This window comes from Aptenodytes forsteri, unplaced genomic scaffold (genome assembly GCF_000699145.1).
Source record: "Aptenodytes forsteri isolate BGI_AS27 unplaced genomic scaffold, ASM69914v1 Scaffold31, whole genome shotgun sequence".
Taxonomy (NCBI): domain Eukaryota; kingdom Metazoa; phylum Chordata; class Aves; order Sphenisciformes; family Spheniscidae; genus Aptenodytes; species Aptenodytes forsteri.
This window is the reverse complement of record NW_008794713.1, coordinates 803321-827193: the sequence shown is the minus strand read 5'-3', so window position 1 is coordinate 827193 and position 23873 is coordinate 803321. Positions and strand designations below refer to the sequence as shown.

The window sequence follows — 23873 nt, the reverse complement described above, 5'->3', positions numbered from 1 at the left end:
CGAACTATTACACGGAAGAACTCTGGTAGGGCCGTGAAAGGGACCGAACAGGATTTCTATGACAATGCAATGGCAGACAAATATCATGGACAAAAGATTTGAGTCTACAGCTGTTAATATTACGGATTTCGAGAACATGAATTTTGCTTTAGTTGTTTAGCAAGGCCGTGACTAAACTGCATATGCTGAAAATAGGGCTGACTTCAGTCTTTTGGATCTATAGTACTCCCATCTTTCATCTACTGTAATGTAACTGAATCCAGAAAATTTCTAGATTTTAGATTTGTTTCATTATGTTTAAAAGACAGCTAATATTGCAGTTCATAGACCTTATTTTACCTACTCTTTAGCAATCCCAAATTTCTAAGATAAATATGGACTCCTTACTTATAAAAGACAATTTCTTCCTAGGGAGTAAATGAAATAGGGGAACCTTTTAACATCACCCGTGTACAGGAGGGAGATTAGGTCGGTTCTCTGTTGGAGAAACTAAAATGAAGGACTATTTATGAAGTACTTGCAGCTTTGAATATAATCAACAGTAATAACAAGATACAAGTTACCAAAAAAATTCTTTTTGTTGAAACCACTTTTGTAATACTGCTTTTTAATAACCCTCATAATGGCCAAATTAGAAGGACCCCAACTGAAGTCATTGATCCCACATAAAACAAACATTGCTTTTTCTTCTTAGCTTTGTTTTACAAGCTACATTATTTCCAGATGACGCTTGAGGGGCCTACGAGTTTCAAGAATTAGATGCTTAAATAGACAGCTGCTTTCTATTTACCATATAAATCAAGGATAAATCAAAGAAGAATCTAAATATTGGACTTCATTTAGCCCATTACAGAGCACAAACTGAGAAGGAAAAGAAAAAAGAAATACAGAAATCTCATCACCCAAATGCAAAGTTTAATTCTCCTTATTAAGACGAGAGAAAAACTCATTGACATTCGCAGAATTCCAAGGCTCCATGTAACACTAGCTCCGCACAGCAGGTAAATTTAACTGGATTGGTAAGGAGCCAGGAAAAGTCAGCTCTGATCAGGAACTCTCCCCGTACCACCAGGCTTTGCTAATGCAGACTTTATACAGATACACATACACACGTAGCTCACTGCGTTCGTATTCTTTGCATTTTTCCCTTTGGATTGCCAACACGCCAACATTTCTACACCTTAACTAACACAGAAACAGCAGATTTTGGACAGGGGGTTAAAGGATGGCTCTTCTTATATTCACAGGAGTACATCTGTAAATATGAAAAGTCTAACACTACACTACATTGTTTCTATCGCTGACAAAATTCCTTCACCGTCGAAGTGCTGGTTAAGTGACAGTCCTATATGAGAAATAATTGAAGATATCAGCACTAAGTGGGATTATTTTTAGAACTTTTCCTAACACGTTTAAGCTTCATCTGCGTAGAACAATGCATTTTTTAATAGCCAAAATTTAGAAGGTAAAAAAAAAAAGTTAAACTGAAATGAATTTTAGAATTTTTCCTATGTGGCTAGTAATCATCTTACCTACACTATTTTCTGTTAATATTATTCCATCAAAGCAACCGAAGGCTGTCGGTAAAATCCCCATGGATGGCAGAGAGAAGAACTCCCAGCAGACAGCAGCGTGGGGTCCTCAGACCCGTGACCCCCACCCTGGGTGTTGAGTGATTCTCAAAATGTGCTCCAAGGAGTTTTCGTTTAACTGCTAAGCCTTCACGCCCACCACCAGTAAACAAGAGTTTGGGCTCCCACTGACATAAAATCCCTTGTCCCTGTGTTGCATTAGATGATGTTGAAATAAACTCAGAAACCAAATCAAAAGCTACGTATCCGAATACAGGCTCAAGTGATGATGCCTGCCAAACCTACTGATTTTTATTTTCCTCAGTTTTTGCATTAAGCAATTTTTTTTTTTCTTACGTCAGCAAGAGACTTCTGAACCTCTGACATAAGCTTGCCAAAATTCAAAATGTACTTTCTTCTCCATCCCCTTCCTTCCTAGGAACAGTTAAGGAGAATCTCTCGTTACCAGCTCTAGTATAACAAGCATTGAAGTGCTCGAAAATCATACACAATGCTATGAAATCCTTCAAAAGCAACCGTTTGGGTAGATGGTAGCTCCAACAACAGGTCTGATGTGCTGCTTTCCCAGGGAAGTTAGCGTGCCTCCAGTTACGCTGCTAAGTATCTATGATTTAACGAATTACATTAGGCTGTAATGAAATTACAAAGAAAATCATTGACATGTTTACTTAAGTAATTTGTCTTGATTTGAACCGGAAGAAGCAAAATTCTCAATTATTTCATTACCAGTTTTCTTGTTTGTTAAAAATTTTGGAAAATGTGCTTTCATTGAATGCAAGAAAGCAATAAAAAAACCTAACTGGATTTTTCCCATTTCTTCAAGCCTGGAGATACTCGCGGACAAGGATGACTTGACTGAAGTGTGGTATTTCGAAACAGGTCATTGCTACTATGAAAATAACGCTTAATAATAAAGCTTATTAAACAACTAGTAAACGAAGTAGGATGAGAATTGGTCTAACCAAGGATCCTGTCTCCGAAGCGACTGTTTGATGACGGGAGCTGCTTCTCTCTTCCCCGCTGGCTTCTCCATCCTGCTCCTGAAACCGATCACGTTGACTACAGTTTATCAGGACAGGACCAGGAAACTGCTCTAGCCTTAATAAATGAAACAACTTGCTCTTTTCTTTTTCTAAAGCCCAGAAAACCTCAACAACAACAATATAAAAGCCAGCCGGGTCAGTTCCTTATTCTAGTTCACAGCGAAATACCTGCAGCTTGTTGGTACACCAGAGACCTGATGGTAGTCCGCAGCAGATACTCACAAAAAGATCGTGAGAAACATAGTAAAGGAGGATCCCAGTATATTCTTATCACCATCAATAATCAGCAGCCTAGGGACTGTGTATTAGGTCAAAAACTTAGGTTTTTACAGTAATGAAAACAAAGTAGAGTACAAACAGTACCACTGCTTGAGCACTCGGAAATTAAGAGATACCCGTCTCTTAATCTCCATTTGCTCCCTTTGGGTGTATGCGTTATGGCACGGGCATACTGTGCCACAGCACCTCTCCATCATACGATGTCCACAACGGACAGGGCTGAATTCAAGATCACCGATGCTGCCTTTTTCCTTCCATATCCTTCCTAGCCCTAAGAAGGAACACACAGCATTTACCATAATTTGTTTTTTCGAAGTCTAGTACTCACAAATGAGTAGAAAGGCTCAAGACAAGACCATAAGGAACACCTAGAGTAATTTTATATATGATTTAACCCTTGTGACTGACCTAGGTACCATGCAGATTCACTTTTGGATTACACAACACTGTAAGAAAAAAAGTCAGTTTATAAATTAAATGAATTAAGCAAATTAAAAAAGAATTAAAATAATGAGAAACATTTTTAAAACACGTTTGACTGATCTGAATGAAACCTGTGAAGAGAATAGCCTACTAAGCAATCCTCCTCCTCTCTGAACATAAACCTGGGCGGAGCAGGCAATCTCAGAATCACCCCTTTCTTTAGCTCCACGCTGGGATACAGTGGTAGAACGGGCTTCAGGACTTCAGACACTTAAGTTATGGCAGTTCCTAGATTCTTTGCTATTCTTACAGACAACACAAACATGGGCTTTCAGAAGCAGAATATGCTGAAGTAAATGAAATCTGGCCTCAACTTTTATTTAATCAACTGCCTATGCCTCAGATTGAGCTGGAACATGAGCAATTTGGAGAAAAAAAACCCAAGCCATGCATAAAAGTATGCATTCTTCTTTCAAAATACAGGCCATGCACTTCAGTGATTTTACTCTCCCCCACAGCAATCCTTCCCACTGCTCTCCTCCCCTCCCTCCCGACGTCATACCAACCCCCACAGCAATCCTTCCCACTGCTCTCCTTCTCCCCTCCCTCCCGACGTCATACCAAAAATAAAAGGGAAGAAATTCAGTGAAGTATCTAAGTCTCTGGGCTGCACTCCAGGGTGCTTCCCCAGTCCTGCTCCATAAACTGCATTTCTCAGCTGTCTCCATCTGTAAGGGGATAACTATGTACAGCGAGCACCCTGGGTCTTTCCTTAGCTGCACTACATAGTTTGCATCCAGTAAGTTAAAAAGAAGTCCAAAATCTATAAAATAGTTTTCAAGCACCAAATTCATACACACACTGAAATATATACATATATATCTCCACATATATGTAAATATATGCCTATGTGTGTGTGCATATATATATTTATTTATATGTGCCCTTTTACAAACACGTGTGTATCACGCTGTTTTCTTTCCTCTGAACAGTGGGGATGGTAATTCGTTTGTCTAGGGAAGAAAATACAAGGGTGTTTTTTCATAAATCATAGAATGGTTTGGGTTGGAAGGGACCTTTAAAGGTCATCTAGTCCAACCCCCCTGCCGTGGGCAGGGACATCTTCAACTAAATATCAATATCCTCCTTCTGACAACAGGCCACATACAACTGCAGTCCCTGCATTAGGAATATCAGTTAGCGTTAAAAATTTCAGCCCTATTCTCCAGGCATCTGAAGATGCTTGACAGTTATCTAACCAAGACCCCACAATGTCTCAGAGGTTAGTTTCAAAATACACAGCCTTTAGCAGCAATTCCAGCTTATGGAGCCCCTGTGCCCATAAACCCCGTCCCAAGCACTCACTCCAACCCCTCTGGCTGTGATACTGCATGTTACGCAGAACTATCTCATGATATGATATGATATACGACATGATATGGTATGATACGAAATATCTGAGGTATGAAAAGCCATCACCTCCACCAAAGCAGCTTCCCTTTGCCCTGAAAGCCAACTGAAGCACCGTAGGTCTCCAGGACAGCTCAATAAAGAGCCACGAGACCACGGGAGGAATTTGAACACGGAGCTGTGGAATTGCTTAAGCTGGAACCTGGCATGACACCGGGGTTAATCACCTCTGAGAAATATGGCCCCAAGAGCCTCATCAATCACAACACCCAGAAATGCTCAATGCATCCAAAATACTGCAGTCCTCACAACCGTGGAAGCCCCTCCACCACGAGCCCCTGTTGCTCGAGAAGCGAACCCGTGGGAAAGGGCCATCAAATCCTCTCCAAGGTGTCTGAAGTCTCGGGGACTTTCAGTTGTTCGTGACCATGCAGATGAAAGAGTTTTATTCGGCCCGTGTATCACCTTACCAGGCAAACAGAAGTGGGATCTCCTGGTCTTTAACCACAAACTAACTTGAGGAGGTTCTTGCTGAAATGTTTCGACTTCTAAAAATTAAAGGTCAGATCGCAACTTGTGTGACAGAAATCGAAAGTCCTAAAACCACAGGTGTCGTAAGGAGCTCCACATGAATTAGGGCATGGTAAGGCAGCAGGAATACACAGGAAAAACCTGCAAGTGATTCATTTGCCCTATATCCCCGCGTGTCTCTGAATAACGAAATGCCTCTAGTCTGGATGGTACGTGTCAGGAATAATAACTAAAAGATGCAGGTTAAGAAACCTGGTTAGTTAAATTAAATTTAAGTCATTAAACTATTATATCAAATTATCTTTTTAGGTACTTTTATACTTAATGTTAGAGTAATGTGATAGTAAAGTCTCAGACAGGCATGTCCTGGAACGCGTATTAACACTGAAAATAAAACAGTTGTTACATTTTCATCCTCAAAAATCCAGAGCAACTGACAAATCAACTTTTTTTTACACAGTATTGCAGTGAGAGTTCAAATGAGTACAAACCAAAGACACTTCAGTAGCACAAAGATATTATTCAAGTCCTTGGAAGATGTCTCCTTCTTGTACCGAAACTAGAGATTTTCCAGCAAGCCGTGCAATTAAATTACAAAATTGTTGCCTGTTTGTGGGTATTGGCTCAGTAAACTGAAGAGGACTGTATGGATCCGTGCGTTCAGAACGTAGCAATTTGCCCCAGGACTGCAGTCCTCCCCCGAAGGCTCACTGGGAATTGTTTCCGTCATTTGTAGGCATTTTAACATACTGTGGATGCCAAAGCCCTGTTCTTAAGAATAATGTTTTTAACTGTATGATTTAAATATCCTGAAATACAAATGGCTTGAGAATTGCAAGTTGACAGGGTACAGTAAGTCTCTTCGCTATGAATAGCCGCGGTTTTGTTTTGCCATTTGTAAGTGTAATTATTTTTTTTTTTTTAAAGACGTCTCAGACATGACATCATTCATACAGGTTCCTGTATTTTGGTGTTGGTGGTGGCTTAGCTGTCACACATTTTGATAAATCTTTGCAGATTTAGGGATGTACCACTTCTATTTTGAAGCACCTACTAAAACATTCAGTTCGATACTCACATAATCAGGAAGCGGAGAGTCATTTGAACCGAGGGAACCTCTTAAGGACTGCGTGGCTTGCTCCAGCACTTTGTTGTGTTTTTTAGACAACAAAGAAAATAAACTGGAGGGGGGAAAAAAAAAAAGGAAAAAGATATTAAAATAACTTCACAATAATGTCCTGAAATAGTTAAGACTATCCAGCCAGAAGAGATGTTTTATTATATACACAAACACGAATAAAGAGATTTTTAGAATGCAATACTCAATCATTACAGAATTTATTTATTTATTAGTTTAACATCTGGCTAAGCAACAGCAGAATTTGAATTAGAAATAGTCTGTACAATAAATGGTGTGAAGAACATCGTATGTTCATAAAAGTCAAACTGTAACAGAAGGAATGATATACATGCAATTTTAGTTCATAACCAGTATGTGTTCACCAAAAGGCAATTTTTAAGTGCAGCACCTGATGCAATATATTGCAATACATCCTTAAGCATCTTGTATATTATTCATTCCAATAACCTATTTATTTAGTACAGGAAAAATCCAAGTATATGACAGAAGCTTTGGGTATTTGGAGGCCGAGTTTTTGCATTTTACTGGTATATGTTGTTTTCAAATTTATTTTAGCTTAAGTCAAGGAATAAAGCATTACCTTAGCTTTATAAATGATCTGTGAAATCAGAGGTCCATATACATACAGAGAAATAAACATTTTTTACATGCATTTTGGAAAAAAGCGTGGCAATGACACTCAGAGGATGGTGCAGTCTGATACATAAGGAGAATGTAACTTGGGTGCAAAGGTGGAAGGAGGGATGAGGAGTAAGCAGAAGCAGCGGACAACGGCCACCAGCTAGTGCTCGGCAGCTTCAAGGAGTCAGATACTTCTGTAAAGCCGCTGGATGCTTCCAACATGGCTTTCAATTCACAGATAACCCGCTTTCCCTCCTCCCCGTATTGGTACAGGTCCTACGTTTTAAGGATTTCTCTATTTAAACACATTCTTCTGGCTTCTGTTTGGAGCAATACAGGACTCCTACCAGGCTTTCCTAGGATGACTGTGTTGATCCTTAGAGGGTAAAAAGGCTGCCTTGACAAATAAGCACTAACAAAGTTCACTAATGCCTGAGCATGTTGCTCTTGGAGTTGGTGACACTTGGGACAAGGAGCAGTGGCAGACTTCTTGTTCACCAGATCATTTAGAAAATATTAACTTTTTAATTACTAAACGGGTTTTAAGTGCTAAAATACTACCTCAGTGTTATATTCTAGATAGTCTCTATTTCTTGGAACTGGAGGACAGCTTCAGTGCTCGGAGGCATGTGCTTGGAAAGCTTTTCTACCTCAAGAAATGATGCATTTGAAGAAGTCCTCTTAATTTTTTTACTTAAAATAGATCATTGATATTGTATCCTTGACAGACGGTAGGAGCAGATTCCTCAGAGTATCAGTGCTTATCCCCTTGTGGCTAGTCAAGAGCCTCAGGAAAAGGCTTTTCCAACACTTACCACCACCACAAGGAATTAGTTACGCTTCTCAAGCCCAAATCTTACCTCTCGAGAGCCAACTCAATAAATTCCACCATTTCCCAAACACCTCTTCAGTCAGATATTTCTTAGAACAGATTAACAGCTTCCTTTTAAGGACAACCTTCGCCGCAGTTAAGGCATGTAATTAACCCGCGTGAGAGCCCCTGGGTGGGTTGTACCATCCTCAAGGTTCAGCCAGAGTCTGCCAGCACGAGGAACGGGCTCGAGACGGCACGGCCAAAACCAGGGTCGGTACCGCGGCTGCCCGACTCCCGGTCCCACCACGACACTATTGCTGAGGTGGTGATAATCGCAACTGGACTGATACGGCAAGAACGTCGGATGAGATTACAAGACCTCCGTGGTGGTTACGAGGGTTGAGAACATTTGGTGTTTTCAGGATAACACAATATATCTGACGTCGTGAAAACTGCAATCTTATTTTTTCCTTTGTGCTATCCAACAGAGCCTCAACAAGACGTGTCACTCCTGGGACCAAATACCGACCTCTCACTATTTCACAGCTATTAGTTAAAACCACTAGAACATGCCCTGTTAAAAAGGGAAGAAGCAACACGGAAATAAGCTATATTAGTAGGCTTCCCACCTTCTTCCCCTCCCATAATCTGCTATTATATTCACAGACTGAAATTTTTGGTCAAATCAAAATTTGGATTTGCAAACTGGTCCTTGGTCTGAAACAGCAGCACTACTTTTCTTGGATTTGCAAACTGGTCCTTGGTCTGAACAGCACTACTTTTTGAATCATTAGTATTTTTGAAGGCACAGATTTCAGAGATACTGTCATCAGCACCATCTAGTGCTGCGGAGACAGAATAATCAGTTAAAACCAACCTGGTGATGCTTATGGGGGGTGCGTGTGCAGCAAGAACAGGTTAAATCTGCTGTCTGTCTGCTTCAGAAGATACAGGTAATTTCACAAAGAGGAAGAATTTGAAATAAAAAGGATTTCCAACTAGTAGGTTCCTCTCCAAAATACATAAAGCATTTTGGCCATAAAGGAAATTTAAATATAAACAAAGAAGTGGGATCAGGATTTTGAAAAGTGCATTTATTCAATACATGTGAAGAGGAAAATGCACATACATCGGTATTCTGCCTGGAATTGGAATAGCAAAGAGCAAATTTATTTTCTGTGACAGAAATGTAGAGAACTGGGAAAAAGAAGGAGAAAGGAAAAGGACGGAAGACTATTTCTTTATATCCTACTTTTGCTTCCTTAAATATTTTCCTTTTTTTTTTTTTTTAATTAAGTGTAACGTAACTAAACTAGAGGGCTTGTTTATGGCATAAGCAAGCCCTTGGTGGCTGATTTCTATTTCCAAAGCAGCAGCGAGGGGGTAAGCTCTATTATACGTTGTCTTTGGCACCGGGGCTTCCCCTTGCAAAGTTCTGCTTTCCTGCCACAGCTCATCACCTTCTCACCCGTGCCGAGACACTTCTTTGTGGGACCGCTGCCCAGAACACCAATATTCAGGTTAAAAAAACCTCAACACAATTCTCTTCTTCATAAATTGGTTATCCTTCTCAAAGAACCATCCCTTACAGGAGCATGAGGGCAGGGACACGTAGGCAGGAATTTTTCATACTAAGAATAAAAACAGAGAGAACTGCACCCAGAGGAAACGCAAAGAGCTCCACGGAAACACTACAACTAAACAGGAAAAATTAAAGCCAGATACTGCGATTAACTACCGAATTCGGAGCTTCGAAGGAAGTAGCGTTGCCTCCTGAAATGGTGTAAAACTTCACCACCAAGTAATTCACTTATTATGCCCCTATCTCTACCTCTGAAAACCACCTTGATAAATATCGCCTTCATTTTTCAAGTATCAGAACAGATTTAGTTACAATCCTCAAAAGCCATTTGCATGAAATTTAGCTCATAAAAATCTTTTATCATCAACAAACATTGCCTTCTAAAGAAGACGCTTGATTTTGCGGCAGTCACATCTTCAGTGTCTGGAAGGTTTTGGGTTTTATTTTGATTTTTGAGGCATGAATAATGCAATTAAAAAAAGGAAACCATGTTTTACAAGGTTGTTCCCCTCCCCACAACAAGGTACCAATTCATGCAGAGGTGGAAATTAAGGCCGTCTCCCAAATTTCCCTCACGTGTCTTAGTCACACTCCTATTTTTGCCCCACTAAAAATCAAGTCGAGATCAAACTGAAAAATATATATACTATGTGGTCACGGAGGGCAGCCTGCACAGGTTGACAAGAATACAGAGTTTTCGACCAGAGTGCTTTTCCTCTTTCTTCCGTTCTTCTCCATCGACTGTCAGACAGACTATGGAGCTCGACAGCCCTTTGATCTCACCCACTATGGACATTTTATAACAATAACAAATTATGTTCGGAACTGTGTGTTAGCATGTCATGAGCTGCGGCGGGAAAGCAAATGGAAGTGTGTTAGCACCTCAACCCAGCTCTCACTCACAGAAGTACTTACGGACCAATGTTTAGCAAGCAAAATAATCGGTTGGAGTAACAGCAAGACGAAATAACAGCTGGCATCCATTACAGATCATCAAATCACACCAGGGATGAGCTCAACCAACGAGGAAGACTCAAGGCTGAACAGCTACCTCAAGGTCTTGTGTTTCTGATTTTTAGGAATTAAGAAAGTGTTGGTTTCCTGACTCCCTCTATACAGATGAAGTTTTTAATTTAACACAAGGCTGAACCCTCGATCAATAAAAAAAATTATTACAGACTAAACAGTAATGGTTGCTTAAATAGAAGTGATTTGATTATGTGTTATTTGCACACACAATAAAATTCAAACCAGTAATATATGAACTTAACGTTTTCAAAAAGCCAATTCGACAAAGCCTGTGGATCCACCCCCTCCCCCCAAAAAAAAGCCAATAAGGGGAACTCATTTAACAACTTTCTTCTTGGTCCACCAAAAATCACAAGCCAAAAATCACAAAAAACCCCAAAAAGCTTCTGCAAGTTCTGCAGAAAGTCTAATTTACAGCAGATTGAAAAAGCTTATAAAGTATATTTCTCACATATGAAAAATGAATGTATAAAATGAAACTTTTATAACTAAAAAATCAGGAAAAAAGATAAGGGAATTAAAATTAGCAATTGAAAGTAAATCCAAAGCTAGAATTTGCCAAAACCTGGAGCTTTCTGAAAGCTTCATATGATGCGAAGCAAAGGTACTAATGTACCTTATTTTAAGAAAATAAACAGGATGACCCAAGATAACGACATGCCAGTTAACCCTGAGCACAAAAATGGAACAGTGATCGTGAGACTCATTCAAAGGAGGCTGTCACCAGCATAGAAAAACAGACCTTGTCAAGCACACTCAGCGGGTTTTTTTTTTTTCAATGAGACTAGAAGATAAAGCATGATAGTACCCCTGTTGTAACAGGCTTCTACACGTCATTTATATGACTTTGTTCCATGTGGGATTTTTTGCTTAATAAACTCAAATGATAAAAAGCAACATGACATGCATTACATGAACTGAAAATCAGACATCTGAACAGTTTGAAAAATCTTTAACTTTCAATCTTGAAATAAGTTTTCTCAATATGGCCAAACAGGAATATATTCTTGGCCCTTCGAAATGCCAACAGCTATTTAACATTTGCTACAGCTACTGAAATACTTTCAATGATATAAAGATGAAATGTAAGATGGTGCAGATCATTGATATACATCAACGATAAAGAAATATTATGGTTAAACTTTGCAAACGGCACGTTCATTACAGGAGTGTCAAATAAAGAGGAAAAGACGTTTTTATTAATTTTTTCTTTATCTTCTAAGAAGTCAGACACAAAATAAACTTGTGATTTAACGCAGCCAAACTCGAATTTAGCAGCAAAGAATCCAAGCTGCTCCTCAAGTGTGAAGGATCTCACCCTGGGAGCGGCAACTAAAGACCACCAGACCAACAAACAGCTGCCCATCACGCAATAAAGCTGCTGAAAGAGTAACTGTCTTTGGTATTAACAAAAATACCCAGCAAAGTTTTGCTCTACGGCTCCCTGCCACTGGCATCCTGTGTGCAGATTTCACAATGATGGTTTCAAAATGCAAAGGTTCAGAGAAGAATCAGGATATTAATTATTAAACCAGAAAACACACCTCTCCATGAAACGTTCAAGAAAATTATTTAATGGATTTGAGAAAAGAAGAAAGGGAGATTTGACCACAATGCAAAAATATGCACATGAAGAAAAGTTTGTTAACAGAGGATCCTTCAAGCTATCGGAAGAAAAAAAAAAATACCAAATTTTAGTGAAACAGAAACTAAAGTACTGGTTGCATGGGCACAGCTCTCTCTTACAGGGGTGGTTGAAAGCAGGCATGAGGCGCGATAAATTCCTGTTTACACCGTCAGGGCTCCCATGAGGGGAAGCCCGGTGCATCTCTGCTGCTACACATTGGGAGCAGGAGGAGGTTGCACTTTGAACACAAACTCAAAGCCAGCTCATCAGCGTTGCACCACCGCCCTCGTGCTCTGGCAGTCCCCCTCCACTTGGTCCTTGAAGCTCTGCAAGTCACCAACGGCAGACAGAAAAGCTGGACTGGGACTCCTCCTAAACTGCATCCAGGTTTTATGCCAAAAGACAACGGGGAATTACAGAGAGCCTGCACTCAGGCTGAGCCCAGACACGGGAATGAGACAGACAGACAGACGTGGTCCTGGGGACAACCCTCGGCTTCAGGCTGCTCCTGGAGTCACCCCGCGTCGGGGAGGACGGGCATGCCTACGCACAGCATAGCGCGGCTCTAACGAGGAGGGTAGCTAACGGGTTGGGGCAGCAGTGGAAGTCTTTAAACCAAGACTGGATGTTTTCCTGAAAGCTACACTCTAGTTCAACCATAGAAATTGGAGCCCAGAACAAGGAATTAATTGCATCTTTGGTCTGTGTTATGTTGGAGGTCAGACTACACGATCAAAGTGGTCTCTTCTGGTCCTATATGCATTTAGGTAGTGGTCTACGTGACATACTGCGTCAAAAGAGATGGAAGGAACACTACTGTATAACTTCCATACATTTTAATTTCTTTTTTTTCCACGCTACATAATCTGATGAAAGATGCAGACAACCAATCCCCTTGAGACAACTCAATTCACTGTATTTGTGGGTTTTGTAGCATAAAAAAAAAATCTGGCAAGGGTAAAAACTGGCAAAGGCATCTCCAGAATTAAATTCTTTCATTAGTATGCTGGCGTATCAGCACCGTTACAGGCAAGAAGAGTAACACATCTGTCACTTGTGCCATCTTTTGTAATTAACAGGGCAATGGTTCAATAAAATACGCAATTTCATAAACCCTGAGGAAAATCTGAAGCGGTTTAGGTGTGTATTCAGACAGACGGGAAGTGACACTTGCTCGGCATACAGACAGGAAGATTTATGTCAGAGATTACCCCACTGATGGCTCAGGGTCACAACATGCCAGATGTCGCATGGCTCAGAAATGTCAGATCTCTACGTAAAACAAAACTAGGGAAGGTTTGAAAGACACACTGTGACAAAGGTGTGTTTCAGATGCAACATTTTAGATATTCTGGAAAGAAATAATCTGGACCAAAAGAAAAAAAAAGAGAAAAATCTACAACTTTGGGCGGGAAAAACATGAACAAGCTTTGAAGCTGAAAAACCAAGAATCAGAGAGTGGGAGACAAACGGAGCACATTAGCAGAGGAAGGTCAGACGGAGCTGTATGGCAGAAAAAAAAGGAATAAGGATTGAACTTCTCCCAATCCAAATCACTGGTGAGCTTCCCAAGGAGAAAAATTTTCAATTATCTGAATGTTTAAAAATATTCTATATGCACCGAGTACAGCATTACCTGAGGGCTAAAGTGCTGCTCAACATAATTTATTTGAAGCTTGGATATTCAGACGTTCTGAATCTTTTCTCCTCACTCTCCCAGTTCAGAAGTATACTGCAAATAAACTCTATCCCAGCCGAAACCAGGACGCTGAATGGCACACAAACACAAAATACTATCTGGTAATGGAAAAAAACAGTTCCACAGATCAAAAAATTTGATGATGAATGTTCTCTAACAATTCAGCAATACTCCGTGCTGTTCCTTCTCTCTGCTCTCATATACATGCCAAATGTACTATTGTTCTCAATTTTAAAGAATTAAATATAAGCCCTAAACACCGAAACCATGTTATGTAAATACTCCTTAAACAATAGGATTTTACGATGCCTGTATGAACACCACAAACATATTAGAAAAAAACCTCCTTTATACAGCAAGCTCTAAAAATACCTTCATTTTGAAACCTGACGTCTAAAAGTTAAAACCATACCTTAATTCCTGTATATGTAAGAAGCACTTCTTGGTTTTGACCTATTTTTTAATGGATTGCAGCAAAAGAGAGAGCACTATGGCACGAGAACTCTACTCATGTACTGGATAAGATGCCTGCACAGACATTTCCAAGCAGAGGGCCTGAATCGCCCATCTGCTTGAATAACGGTTCGCGTATGGTCACACGAGAGGTCACATCAAAACAAAAGCGCCGTGCCGTTTCATACAAAACCCAATCATTGCTAGTCCTGTATGGGGGGACTGGTTGCAAGGAAGTGCAGTGGGGCAGTTGACCAAGCCTTCCTGTGGGCGATGGAGAAATGATCTGTAAGCACTTACGGGAACAGGCCCTGGGAGATATCCACGTAGCATGAGTAAGTGCAGAAAAGTCACTAAGTCCCCAAATGCCCATGTCTACTGAAGGGCCCTTGAGGGATTTTGCATTTGAATTATCCAAGCTGTAATGGCACATAAACAGAAATAACGAGAGAGAATAGCCATGGAGAACTCCAAGGGCTCTCCGGGGCAGTTGTCTCCACGGAGGGACACAGCTCTTGCTTACTTGAGCACAACTCTAATGCCTGGGAGACATTTGGGATCCCAGGAAAGAGAAGCTAACCAATTAAGATATCAAATTGCTAAGGAGAAAATAAGAACGTACTTTATATCCTTCTTCGTAATCTTGTAAAGAGAAGCGTGACATTAACTTCTGCTGAATAAAGCTTTGCTATATTTACCATTAGGTCCATCTGGCTTGTGGAGATGACGTGAAACCAAGAGACTTAGGGTGTGCAGTCTCCACAAAGGTCATGTATGCAAATAAAATGGTTTGCATGGGCATCACTGACGGACTTACTCACCAAAGAGTGTTTAAAGGATCAGGGAATGAAAAGGCCTTCTCCCAGGTAGCAAAAGGCCCATGTGAGGCTGGTATCGCCACGTTCTGACTTTGCTGGTTGGTGATCAGACTTTTTTTGACTTTTCTTGTCTAGTGCCTTCTCAAAAATGTAAGTTTGTGTCCCCTTGGAAACAGGTTGTGCGCTGCAGCTGCCTGCTATTTCAGGGCAAATGCCAAAGCATCACAAATTATTTTAATGCAACCAGGGTAAACAAATTATTTCTATCCCATCTTCTTGTTAAGCAGCAAGCATTAAAGACTGTTCGTTTAATTCTACAGTTCTAAACTTGATCATAATAAATGAAGTACTTCAAGATAACCTCAGTTCACGACAAAAGCTTCTCATTAATTTTAAAGAGCATTCTTTTATCTGCCACTGCTTACATATGAACAGAGATCTATAATTCATGTACTATAAAGACATTCCAAATTCTGTCTCCTAAAGAAGTTTTCTTATTAATAAAAGTAGAAAACCACACCGTCACCAGTGGCAAAACTATATAAGCAAATTCAGGAGCAACTTAGAACAATTAATGGAGGCTTTGCATTAACAAACAGGATTTCCTGTTAAAATGGAATTGAAAAGACAAAGAGACTAGAAAAAACATGGAAGCAAGGAATTTGATGTGGTGAGACAAAAGTAAATATTTACAAAAGTAAGCCAAGAGTTTAATTTGCAGAGAGCGGGAAATGGATTTTTCAACTGAAGGCATAAATTGTTAGGCAGCTCGTGGCCACCTTCCAACGAATGCTGGGAAATTGATGCTCCTATCGCTAGAGAAGTAAAAGGAACAGAAAGCAGTAAAATCCTTCCACCGTATCTCGGTACAGATAATTTCATTCCCCTTTTGTCTGGCACGCCAAATAACATCCTCGTAATTCCACTTAAAGGATGGAGTCAGGCAAGGATGAGGAGCACTACATAGCAACATCATCTTCCTAACTCCACGTCGTATTAAAGTATAAACTCAATAACCAGACTGCGATCTACTACAGATGTGCCCCCCCCTTGCAAATCTGCTGTATTTTTCTCTAACTGAGAGAGTGGCAAGCGGCAAACTAAATTCAGGAAGGCTTAAAGCTATAGGTGGAAATGTACGCAGTCCAGGATAAACAGAATACGTTTGCAAAGCTCAGACTAATTATAAGGTTTATTCTGAGCTAAATATCCCTGAATCTGCGTTAGGTGTCTCAAGGCATGAGTGTAATTCCTTTCAACGTTCCCTGTGTTTGTCCCGTTAATATTTTATAAGAATATTGAATGGGCAATAGGGTCCACAATATTTCCATGTCATCCACTTGCTCTTAATTCAATAGGGTAAGTGTTTCATAGCTGCTGAGAGAAGACATTTGTCTTGCATTAGGACAAAACTCTGTGGGTGAGAATCGGAGGAAATTGCTGGAGAAAGCAGCCTGAGCAAAACTCCCACCCAAAAACCCAAAGACAGACTCTGAACAATGAAACAACAACAAGAAAATTAAAAAGACATCACTGCCATGAAACCTAAGGTCCAAATCCTTATCCTTTGAGCAGTTTTTATTTGGTATGGTTTTGCTCAAACACGCTGGGTGTGCGTGTACATATGTATCCTTACGCATTTGGGTCATTGCTACACTTCTAAAGAGAATTGCTGTGCGTCTCTACTCACGCTCTGACAGGAAAGAATCTGGATCCACGTTAGGAGTTAACAGACTCATTCCATACGCAGAAGATCACAGGGTACATGCATTGCTAACAGCCCTCTCTGGGCTAAGACTTAAGCCAAACACGAGTCTTGAACAGTGCTTCCGTCACCGAGAGTCCTCACCTCATTGCACGTCACCCGCACCCCGTCCTTCCAGCAACCCCGCTCGGTGCGGGTTCGGCTTTTTAGTGCCCTGACATGGTTAAAATGAATCGTTCATTGCATTCTCCTTTGAACCTTCGAAATAATATCATGACTTTGACCTAACTTCATAAACCTGAGTTTCCATATTGAAGCAGTCAACAAGAAACAAGCTGCTAGGAGGACACATTATCGTGCTGTAGGCAGGTAACACTAGTTTTGTCGTAGGTCTTTGTTTCCTTTCCCCCCGTCTTTCTTCAAAGCCCTGTCCTAAAGGTCTCTCTGCCATTCTTGTTCCACAGGAACGAGTTTCATTGTTTTCCTCACGCACCGACCTTCTCTTTGGTCAGGCGTCCTTCCTGATCACGTCCTCCTCCCTCCACGGTGATCCTAGCAGTGTCCCACTAACGGTCACGGAAAGCCTCCACGTGCCTCTCCCTAATCACTAGTTAGTTTAATTACCCTATTGACACAAAACCTCTGAAATTTTAACAAACTGGAAACATCTTTTGGAGGAAATAAAGAAAATCAGTTGGACCTACCAAGACTCTACAGTAAAGCTATTGCTAAGGACCTTACAGAAATGACCAAAAATTCAAACCAGACATGGGTCTCACCGCTAAGATGTGCTCCCAAACATAATCTTGGATGCAAAGACTGTCTCTTGCATAACAATGAGGTCATTTCTAGACTTCTAAAACCCGGTAAGGAAAGAAAATTTGAAAGATAATGCATTTGTATCTGTAGATAACTTCCATAACTGTTCATAACGGGTAGTAACTAATTTTTTTCAAATCCAAATCCGTAAATACTTTGTATTTTCTTTGTTGAGTATTTGTGAACCACTGAGGAACTGTTATGAGTACCAAGGGATCTAAAAAAATCAGTAATTAAGGAAAAGAATATTTTTTGTCTTCCGGACAGAGTTTAGATGGCATGTGTTCAGTGTGCCCTGAGGCCACACAGGGAATAAAGACGATGTAAAAAAACCAAAGCAGTGAATAATACTACATTCAGAACACAAAACAATGCATGATTACTTAATTAAAGATTGTGTTTTTGCCTTTGAAACAAAGATGCTGAATTAAAACTCCACAGACAACCTTAATCTATTATTTCCTAAACTTTGAGTGAAATTTCAGTGTTGATCAAGGCAATTTTTTTTTTTTTAAGCAGTAAGTGTGTGAAACATAATATATTGACTTGAGTGTATTACAACCTTCTTCAGCAGAGTACCTCCACCCACGTTGTTTAGTGATTTTGGCTCTAAAAAAAAAAAAAAAAATCTAGTTTTAACTGTATTTCCAGGCATGAAAAAATTTATAGTTTGAGCTGCACTACTAAAAAGCTAACGTCAGAGCAGCAGTGTGTTCATTCCCCTACAATTTCACCAGACAGTCATTCAGAAGGATGCTCCTTCTTGGTACACAGACTGCAGTTCCCAAGGCATGGGTATTCAAACCAGCAAATACAGAATTTCTAGGCAATTTTCAAATTTTACTTCTGCATTCCTTTCTGAATAAATCATGTTGGACATGAAAAACACTGAAAGGAATAGAGAAGAGAGCTTTCTATTAGAAGTGTACAGTACTTTATCATGAACTCAAAATTCACGCTACAATATTTGTTATAACTTAAACGTACGCACATACGTACGGATACGCACAACTTCCTCCAAGAGAGGTACTTGTTGGAAATATTACTTCTGTCTGCAAATAGCACTGACATGCAGGTATACATGCTTCGAAAGAGACTGAAATGCTTCAAGATTTTCAGAAGCACACGAAGGCCCTACTACTTGAAAAAAGGAAAACTGCAAGAAAAATGCAGGATAATGTCAAATAACGGAATATATTAAATGCTTTTCAATACCAAGATTAAGTTTAATCTCTATTACTAAACATTTCCTGTGAAAGCATAATAACAATGTACTTTAAAAATAAATATCACAAGTAAAAATTGTCTACATCCTTCACTGTAATGTCAACATCAATCCCCTTTGTTGAATGTCTGTGGATTTATGTACCTAGATATAAACCTGCAAAATGCAGCCAGTCATAAATAAACCTTTGTCCAAAGGAAAATTCATGTCAAAATAGATACGAAATAAAAAATAGGTCTTTTCATCCTGAAAAATATCCGTGTCATCGAAACAAAACATTTATCAAGAACACTTTTTTTTTTTTAAAAAGGGATGTTAATATCCAGTCAGAATCCAACAGCAGCGGATGCTGAACGAAACAAGGGATAATGAAGCATTTCTAAGACTTCAATTCACTATGGAAAAAGCTACAGTTAACGATCCACACGGAGGTTAATTTGGCTTTAAGAAGCCCCAGCCTGCCCTTGCCCAGTTCAGCACAAGTGCTGCGCAACATCCTGGGAAGCCAGCCCACGGCATTTTCCTAATTCCTGTTATTCAACTTTTTTCTTTTCCTTCCTTTCCTTCTTAGTAGAAAGCCTCAACAGAGGCTTTCAACAGCACCCATGCCCATTCCTACGTATGTGATAGAAATAACGACAGGGCTTTTCATCTGCTTCATTTTCCGTGCATCTTTATTATGAACAGTAAAGCTGCCCTTCCTAAAATTGCATCCTAAATTTGGAGTTCAGTGATTTTCTCCCCCTTGTTCGACGGCTGTGGAAAAAAAAGCCAGAAAAGGGAAAAACAACCTGTGCAAATATAGAGCAAGGACCCGTACCAGTTACAAACGCAACTCCCGAGTATGGCATATACGTATCAAGAACATACCGTGGTCTTCAGCATCTACAGAACATTTTTAGAAATATATTACAGACGGTGTAAACTACTTGTCATTGCAGGAAGATGGCAGTTACAGAACGGATCATCTGGAAGCCTTCAAGGAAGGAAAAATGTTTGGAGGACTGAATTTGCCCAGCTTTTGTCTCCATCACCAGTACCGCTCTCCCAAACGACAAACGCGTGCGATCAAAATCACCGCGGCTCACGGCAGGAAAAGGCTTGTCAGCATCCTGAAGGAGCTCAGTCTTTGACCGTCCCTTCATCTTTTATAAAAATACTTTCCATATTTAGCACGTCTTACCCATGTTTCGTAATCCAACCTTGACAGAGCTAAAATGTAATCATCGTGTTTCTTCACTGTAGTCTGTCTGTCAGGGTTTTTTTAAATTTTGTTCTTCGGTTAAAAAAGGCGTTACAGATGTTACCATTAAGATTTAGAAACATTACATGGGCTTGAAGAGCCCTTGTGCAAGAGAAAGCAGATTTTATTTTAGGTAACATTTCAAAGTTACTGTTCGTTACTTTTTCAGTAGGAAAAAGGTCATTATTTCCCACATCCACTGTCATCCTAAATTACCTTACTCACTTCTGAACTTGTCATTCTAAAGAGAGGTTGTTTTATTGCCTTCAGACAAACAGGCACAAGCCTCAGGATTGGTGGGAAAACTGATACAGATTTGATTTCATGATTCATTTCAGCATACTTGCAGTTGTGCAATATTTTTCCATCTTCAAAACCAACATGATATATTTTTAAGCCCCAGTCCCTCAAGTTGCACAGTAATTAAATGTACATTGTCTTCAATTTATTTGGAAATTAACCTCATTCCCACAGAGAAAAGAGGTGGTGCTTTCGCGCTTTACCTCCCACTCAGTTTTATACATCTTATTCGCCTGTGTAATTCTCTCTGCCTCTATCAACTCAAAAATCCTCCTGAATTCCTAAAAAAATGCCCTCCCCAAAATGTACTTTTTAAAAGACAAAATTCTGATGTTCCAGGTCATTCTCTGTTTTTCCCAAAGCAAACAAAACAGTTCCAAGAACAGAATTAGCATGATGATAAAGCAAACACCAACAGTTTTCTATTCTATACTGTACAAAAAGCAAGTACAACCCTCACGGGATGGGCTGTTAATTCCCCTCCACCTTGGGAAACAAATGACAGAGCTGGAGCATGGGACTAAATACAAACTATACTTCAATGGGATGTTCAGAAGAGACAAAACATGGCTTTCTAGGCACATACAAATATCTTTCTGACTTTAAATTTATCCAGGTGACAACGAAAGGCACGCAAAAATGAGTTTTCGCAACCCTGCTGGTGTAATCTGGATTAATCCGAGGCCAAAATTATGCTGGAAAAGCAATTTGGAAATGTGATCAACTATACGAACAGTATAAAGGCAAAAGCAATTTGGAAATGTGATCAACTATATGAACAGTATAAAGTACAATCAAAGATAATGTACAATCTCAAAAGTACAATCAAGATAATCATAGTATTTTCAAATTAAGCCTAGTTGTGACAAACTGATGAAGTAGAGTCTCGATAAGTGGACAGGGAGGCGGACAGAAAACTGGCCGAACGGACGGGCTCAGGGAGCTATGGTCAGCAGCACCAAGTCCAGCTGCAGGCCAGTCATGAGAGGTGTACCCCACGTGTTGATTCTGGGGCCAACGCTCTTTAACATCTTCATTAATGCCCCAGCTGATGGGGCAGAGTGCACCCTCGGCAAGCTTGCAGGTGATACAGAACTGGGAGGAGAGGCTGATGCACCAGACGGCTGCGCTGCTGTTCAGGGGGACCTGGGCAGGCTGGAGAAACAGGTCAACAGAAACCTCGTGAAGCTCAACAAAAGGAAATACCAGATCCTGCACGTTGAGGGCCGAGCAGCTAGAAAGCAGCTTTGCAGGAAAGGACCTAAGGGCCCTGGTGGACACCAAGTTGAACCTACGCCAGCAATGCACCCTCACGGCAAAGAAAGCCAACGGCACCACGGGCTGCATCAGGCAGAGCGTTGCCAGCCCATCAAGGGAGCTGACCCGTCCTCTCTGCTCAGCGCTGGGGCAGCCTTCTCTGGAGCGCTGGGCTCCCCAGTAGTAGAGACATGCACATACCGGAGCGAGTCCAGCAAAGAGCCACAAAGATGATTAAGTGATTGGAGCGTCTGACATGCAAAGGGAGGCTGAGGGACCTACGACTGATTAGGCTGGGGAAGAAAAGCCTCGAGGGGATCTCAGTGCGTACAAATATCTGATGGGAAGGGGTGAAGATGATGAAGCCAGACTCAGTGGTGCCCAGAGAAAGGACAAGAGGAAATGGGCACAAACTGAAATACAGGAAATTGCATTTAAACATAAGAAAAAAAACAAGTTACCCAGAGAGTCTGTGGAGTCACCATCCCTGGAGATATTAAAAAAAAAATCAACTGGACACAGCCTTGGGCAACTGGCTCTAGGTGACCCTGCCTTGGGCAGGGGCTTGGACGTGACAATCTCCAGAGGTGCCTCCCAGCCTTGTCACCATGGAGCCAGTTGGTGACTCCCTGAAATCACCATGAGCATGGCTAAACGTTTAGCACAGTTACAACAAACAACAAAATGCAAGGAACACTGCCCGCTGGAAATGAACACCAAGTCAATGTAGAAACCAGCAAAGCCACAATAGCACTACAAAGCACTTTGGGAAATACAGGAAATATATTTTAGGGTAAAATCCTGCAGTAGCAAGAGGATGGCTTGGTAATTAATTAGAAGAATGCAGCATCAGAAAGATCTGATTTTATTTATGTGTTTTTAGGTTTTTTTATAATCACCAATTTTTAATTTCTGCTAGGTGAACACCACATTGAAAGCCATTCCAAGGACTTGGATCTTCTTGCAATGTGGAGAAAAGTAAAATATCTATGTTGAATTCTCTTAAAACTGTTCTGCAAAACTGGAGCAATCACAGCAGAGTTCACAGTAAAACTCTAATTTAAGAAAGCCCAGCTCTTCGTAGGACCATACACTACCAACACATACCAAGAGATTTTGTGGTGTCTAACGGTCAGTAGGGTAGAGGTTCACCTTCAGTAAGGCAGAGGTTCCTCTGAGGCTCACCTCTCAGAGGAAGACCACTAAGCTGGACTGCACTTCAATCCATGCAAGGGATGAATGCAGGGGTTGAATTTTCCACCAACTGGTAGACAAAACCCCCTGTCACTCTATTCCTGACACTAAAATTGGCCTGATGGGTCACATCTCTCAGAGCTACCTTATTTTATCCTACCGACAAAATTGGATCCTCCTCTTTCATAAAATGTTCCGATAACTAATAAGGAACATAGATGAGCTGCGATACTGCACGTTATGCACCTAGAAGTATTCAAAGTAACCAAGTACATGAGGCAGGAACATTAAATGGAAACTTTAAAATCTTCTTTCATTAGTGTACACGTATTGAACTAGTTTTCAGCTAGGCTGACGCCCCAGAAAACTCTTCCAGCATTTAGAAGAAAAGCCAAACGCTAATCACTGTCCTGGAGGTTACACTGGGGCTGCAGGATTAGTCATCTTTGGAAAGCAGTTGTGGTTGTTATTTTCCTCTCCCACTGCTTTTTCTGATCTGCGGCTGGTGCAGTGGGAGCATTCTCATCAATGTTTTCTCACAAATTCAGCTTACAAACACGAAAGAACAAAAACACTTAAGAATAGCTCACAGCTCTCAACCCCTACATCCTGCTGTAGAGTGGGGATCCAAAACCTCCTTACACAACTTAAATCAATCCTTTGGAGGATTAGAATAAAACCCTGACTAATTTCCCCCTCCCTTTTTTTTTTTCCCCACCTCTGCATTTCTTGGTCAAATAGGCTGTGGTGAGGAATGGCGATACCAAAATGTGAGAAGAAATGACAGTTCTTGTAGTTGGGTGTTCTCATTAGAAGCTGAAAATGAAAAGAACAGAAGAAGTAGTTCTTGCAGTGTTACGAATTCTGCAAATCTGGAATGTTTTGGGTCATTTAGATCAGTCTGAATGGATCTGGATGCCAGTTTCAAGTCTTTAGCAGCTACACCTCCGTTAAGCCAGTCGGCGACGTTCCCTGTTCCCTCCATCCAGCTCCTTTCCTCCCCATCCTGCCCTGGGCACCCGGGGGCTGTGCAGCCTCCGCGTCCCCCCGAGGAGCCAGGCCAGGCCT

General features: G+C 40.7%; 1 protein-coding gene across 2 annotated transcripts in view; it reads right to left on the bottom strand.

Moving 5' to 3' along the window:
* DYM (dymeclin) overlaps window positions 1-23873 on the bottom strand; it is a 218972-nt gene that overhangs the window by 59885 nt on the left and 135214 nt on the right. For both annotated transcript variants that reach the window (XM_009273826.2, XM_009273825.2), the window contains one exon: window positions 6357-6459. In XM_009273826.2, the coding sequence (XP_009272101.1) occupies window positions 6357-6459 (103 nt within the window). The remainder of the gene's footprint in view (window positions 1-6356; window positions 6460-23873) is intronic.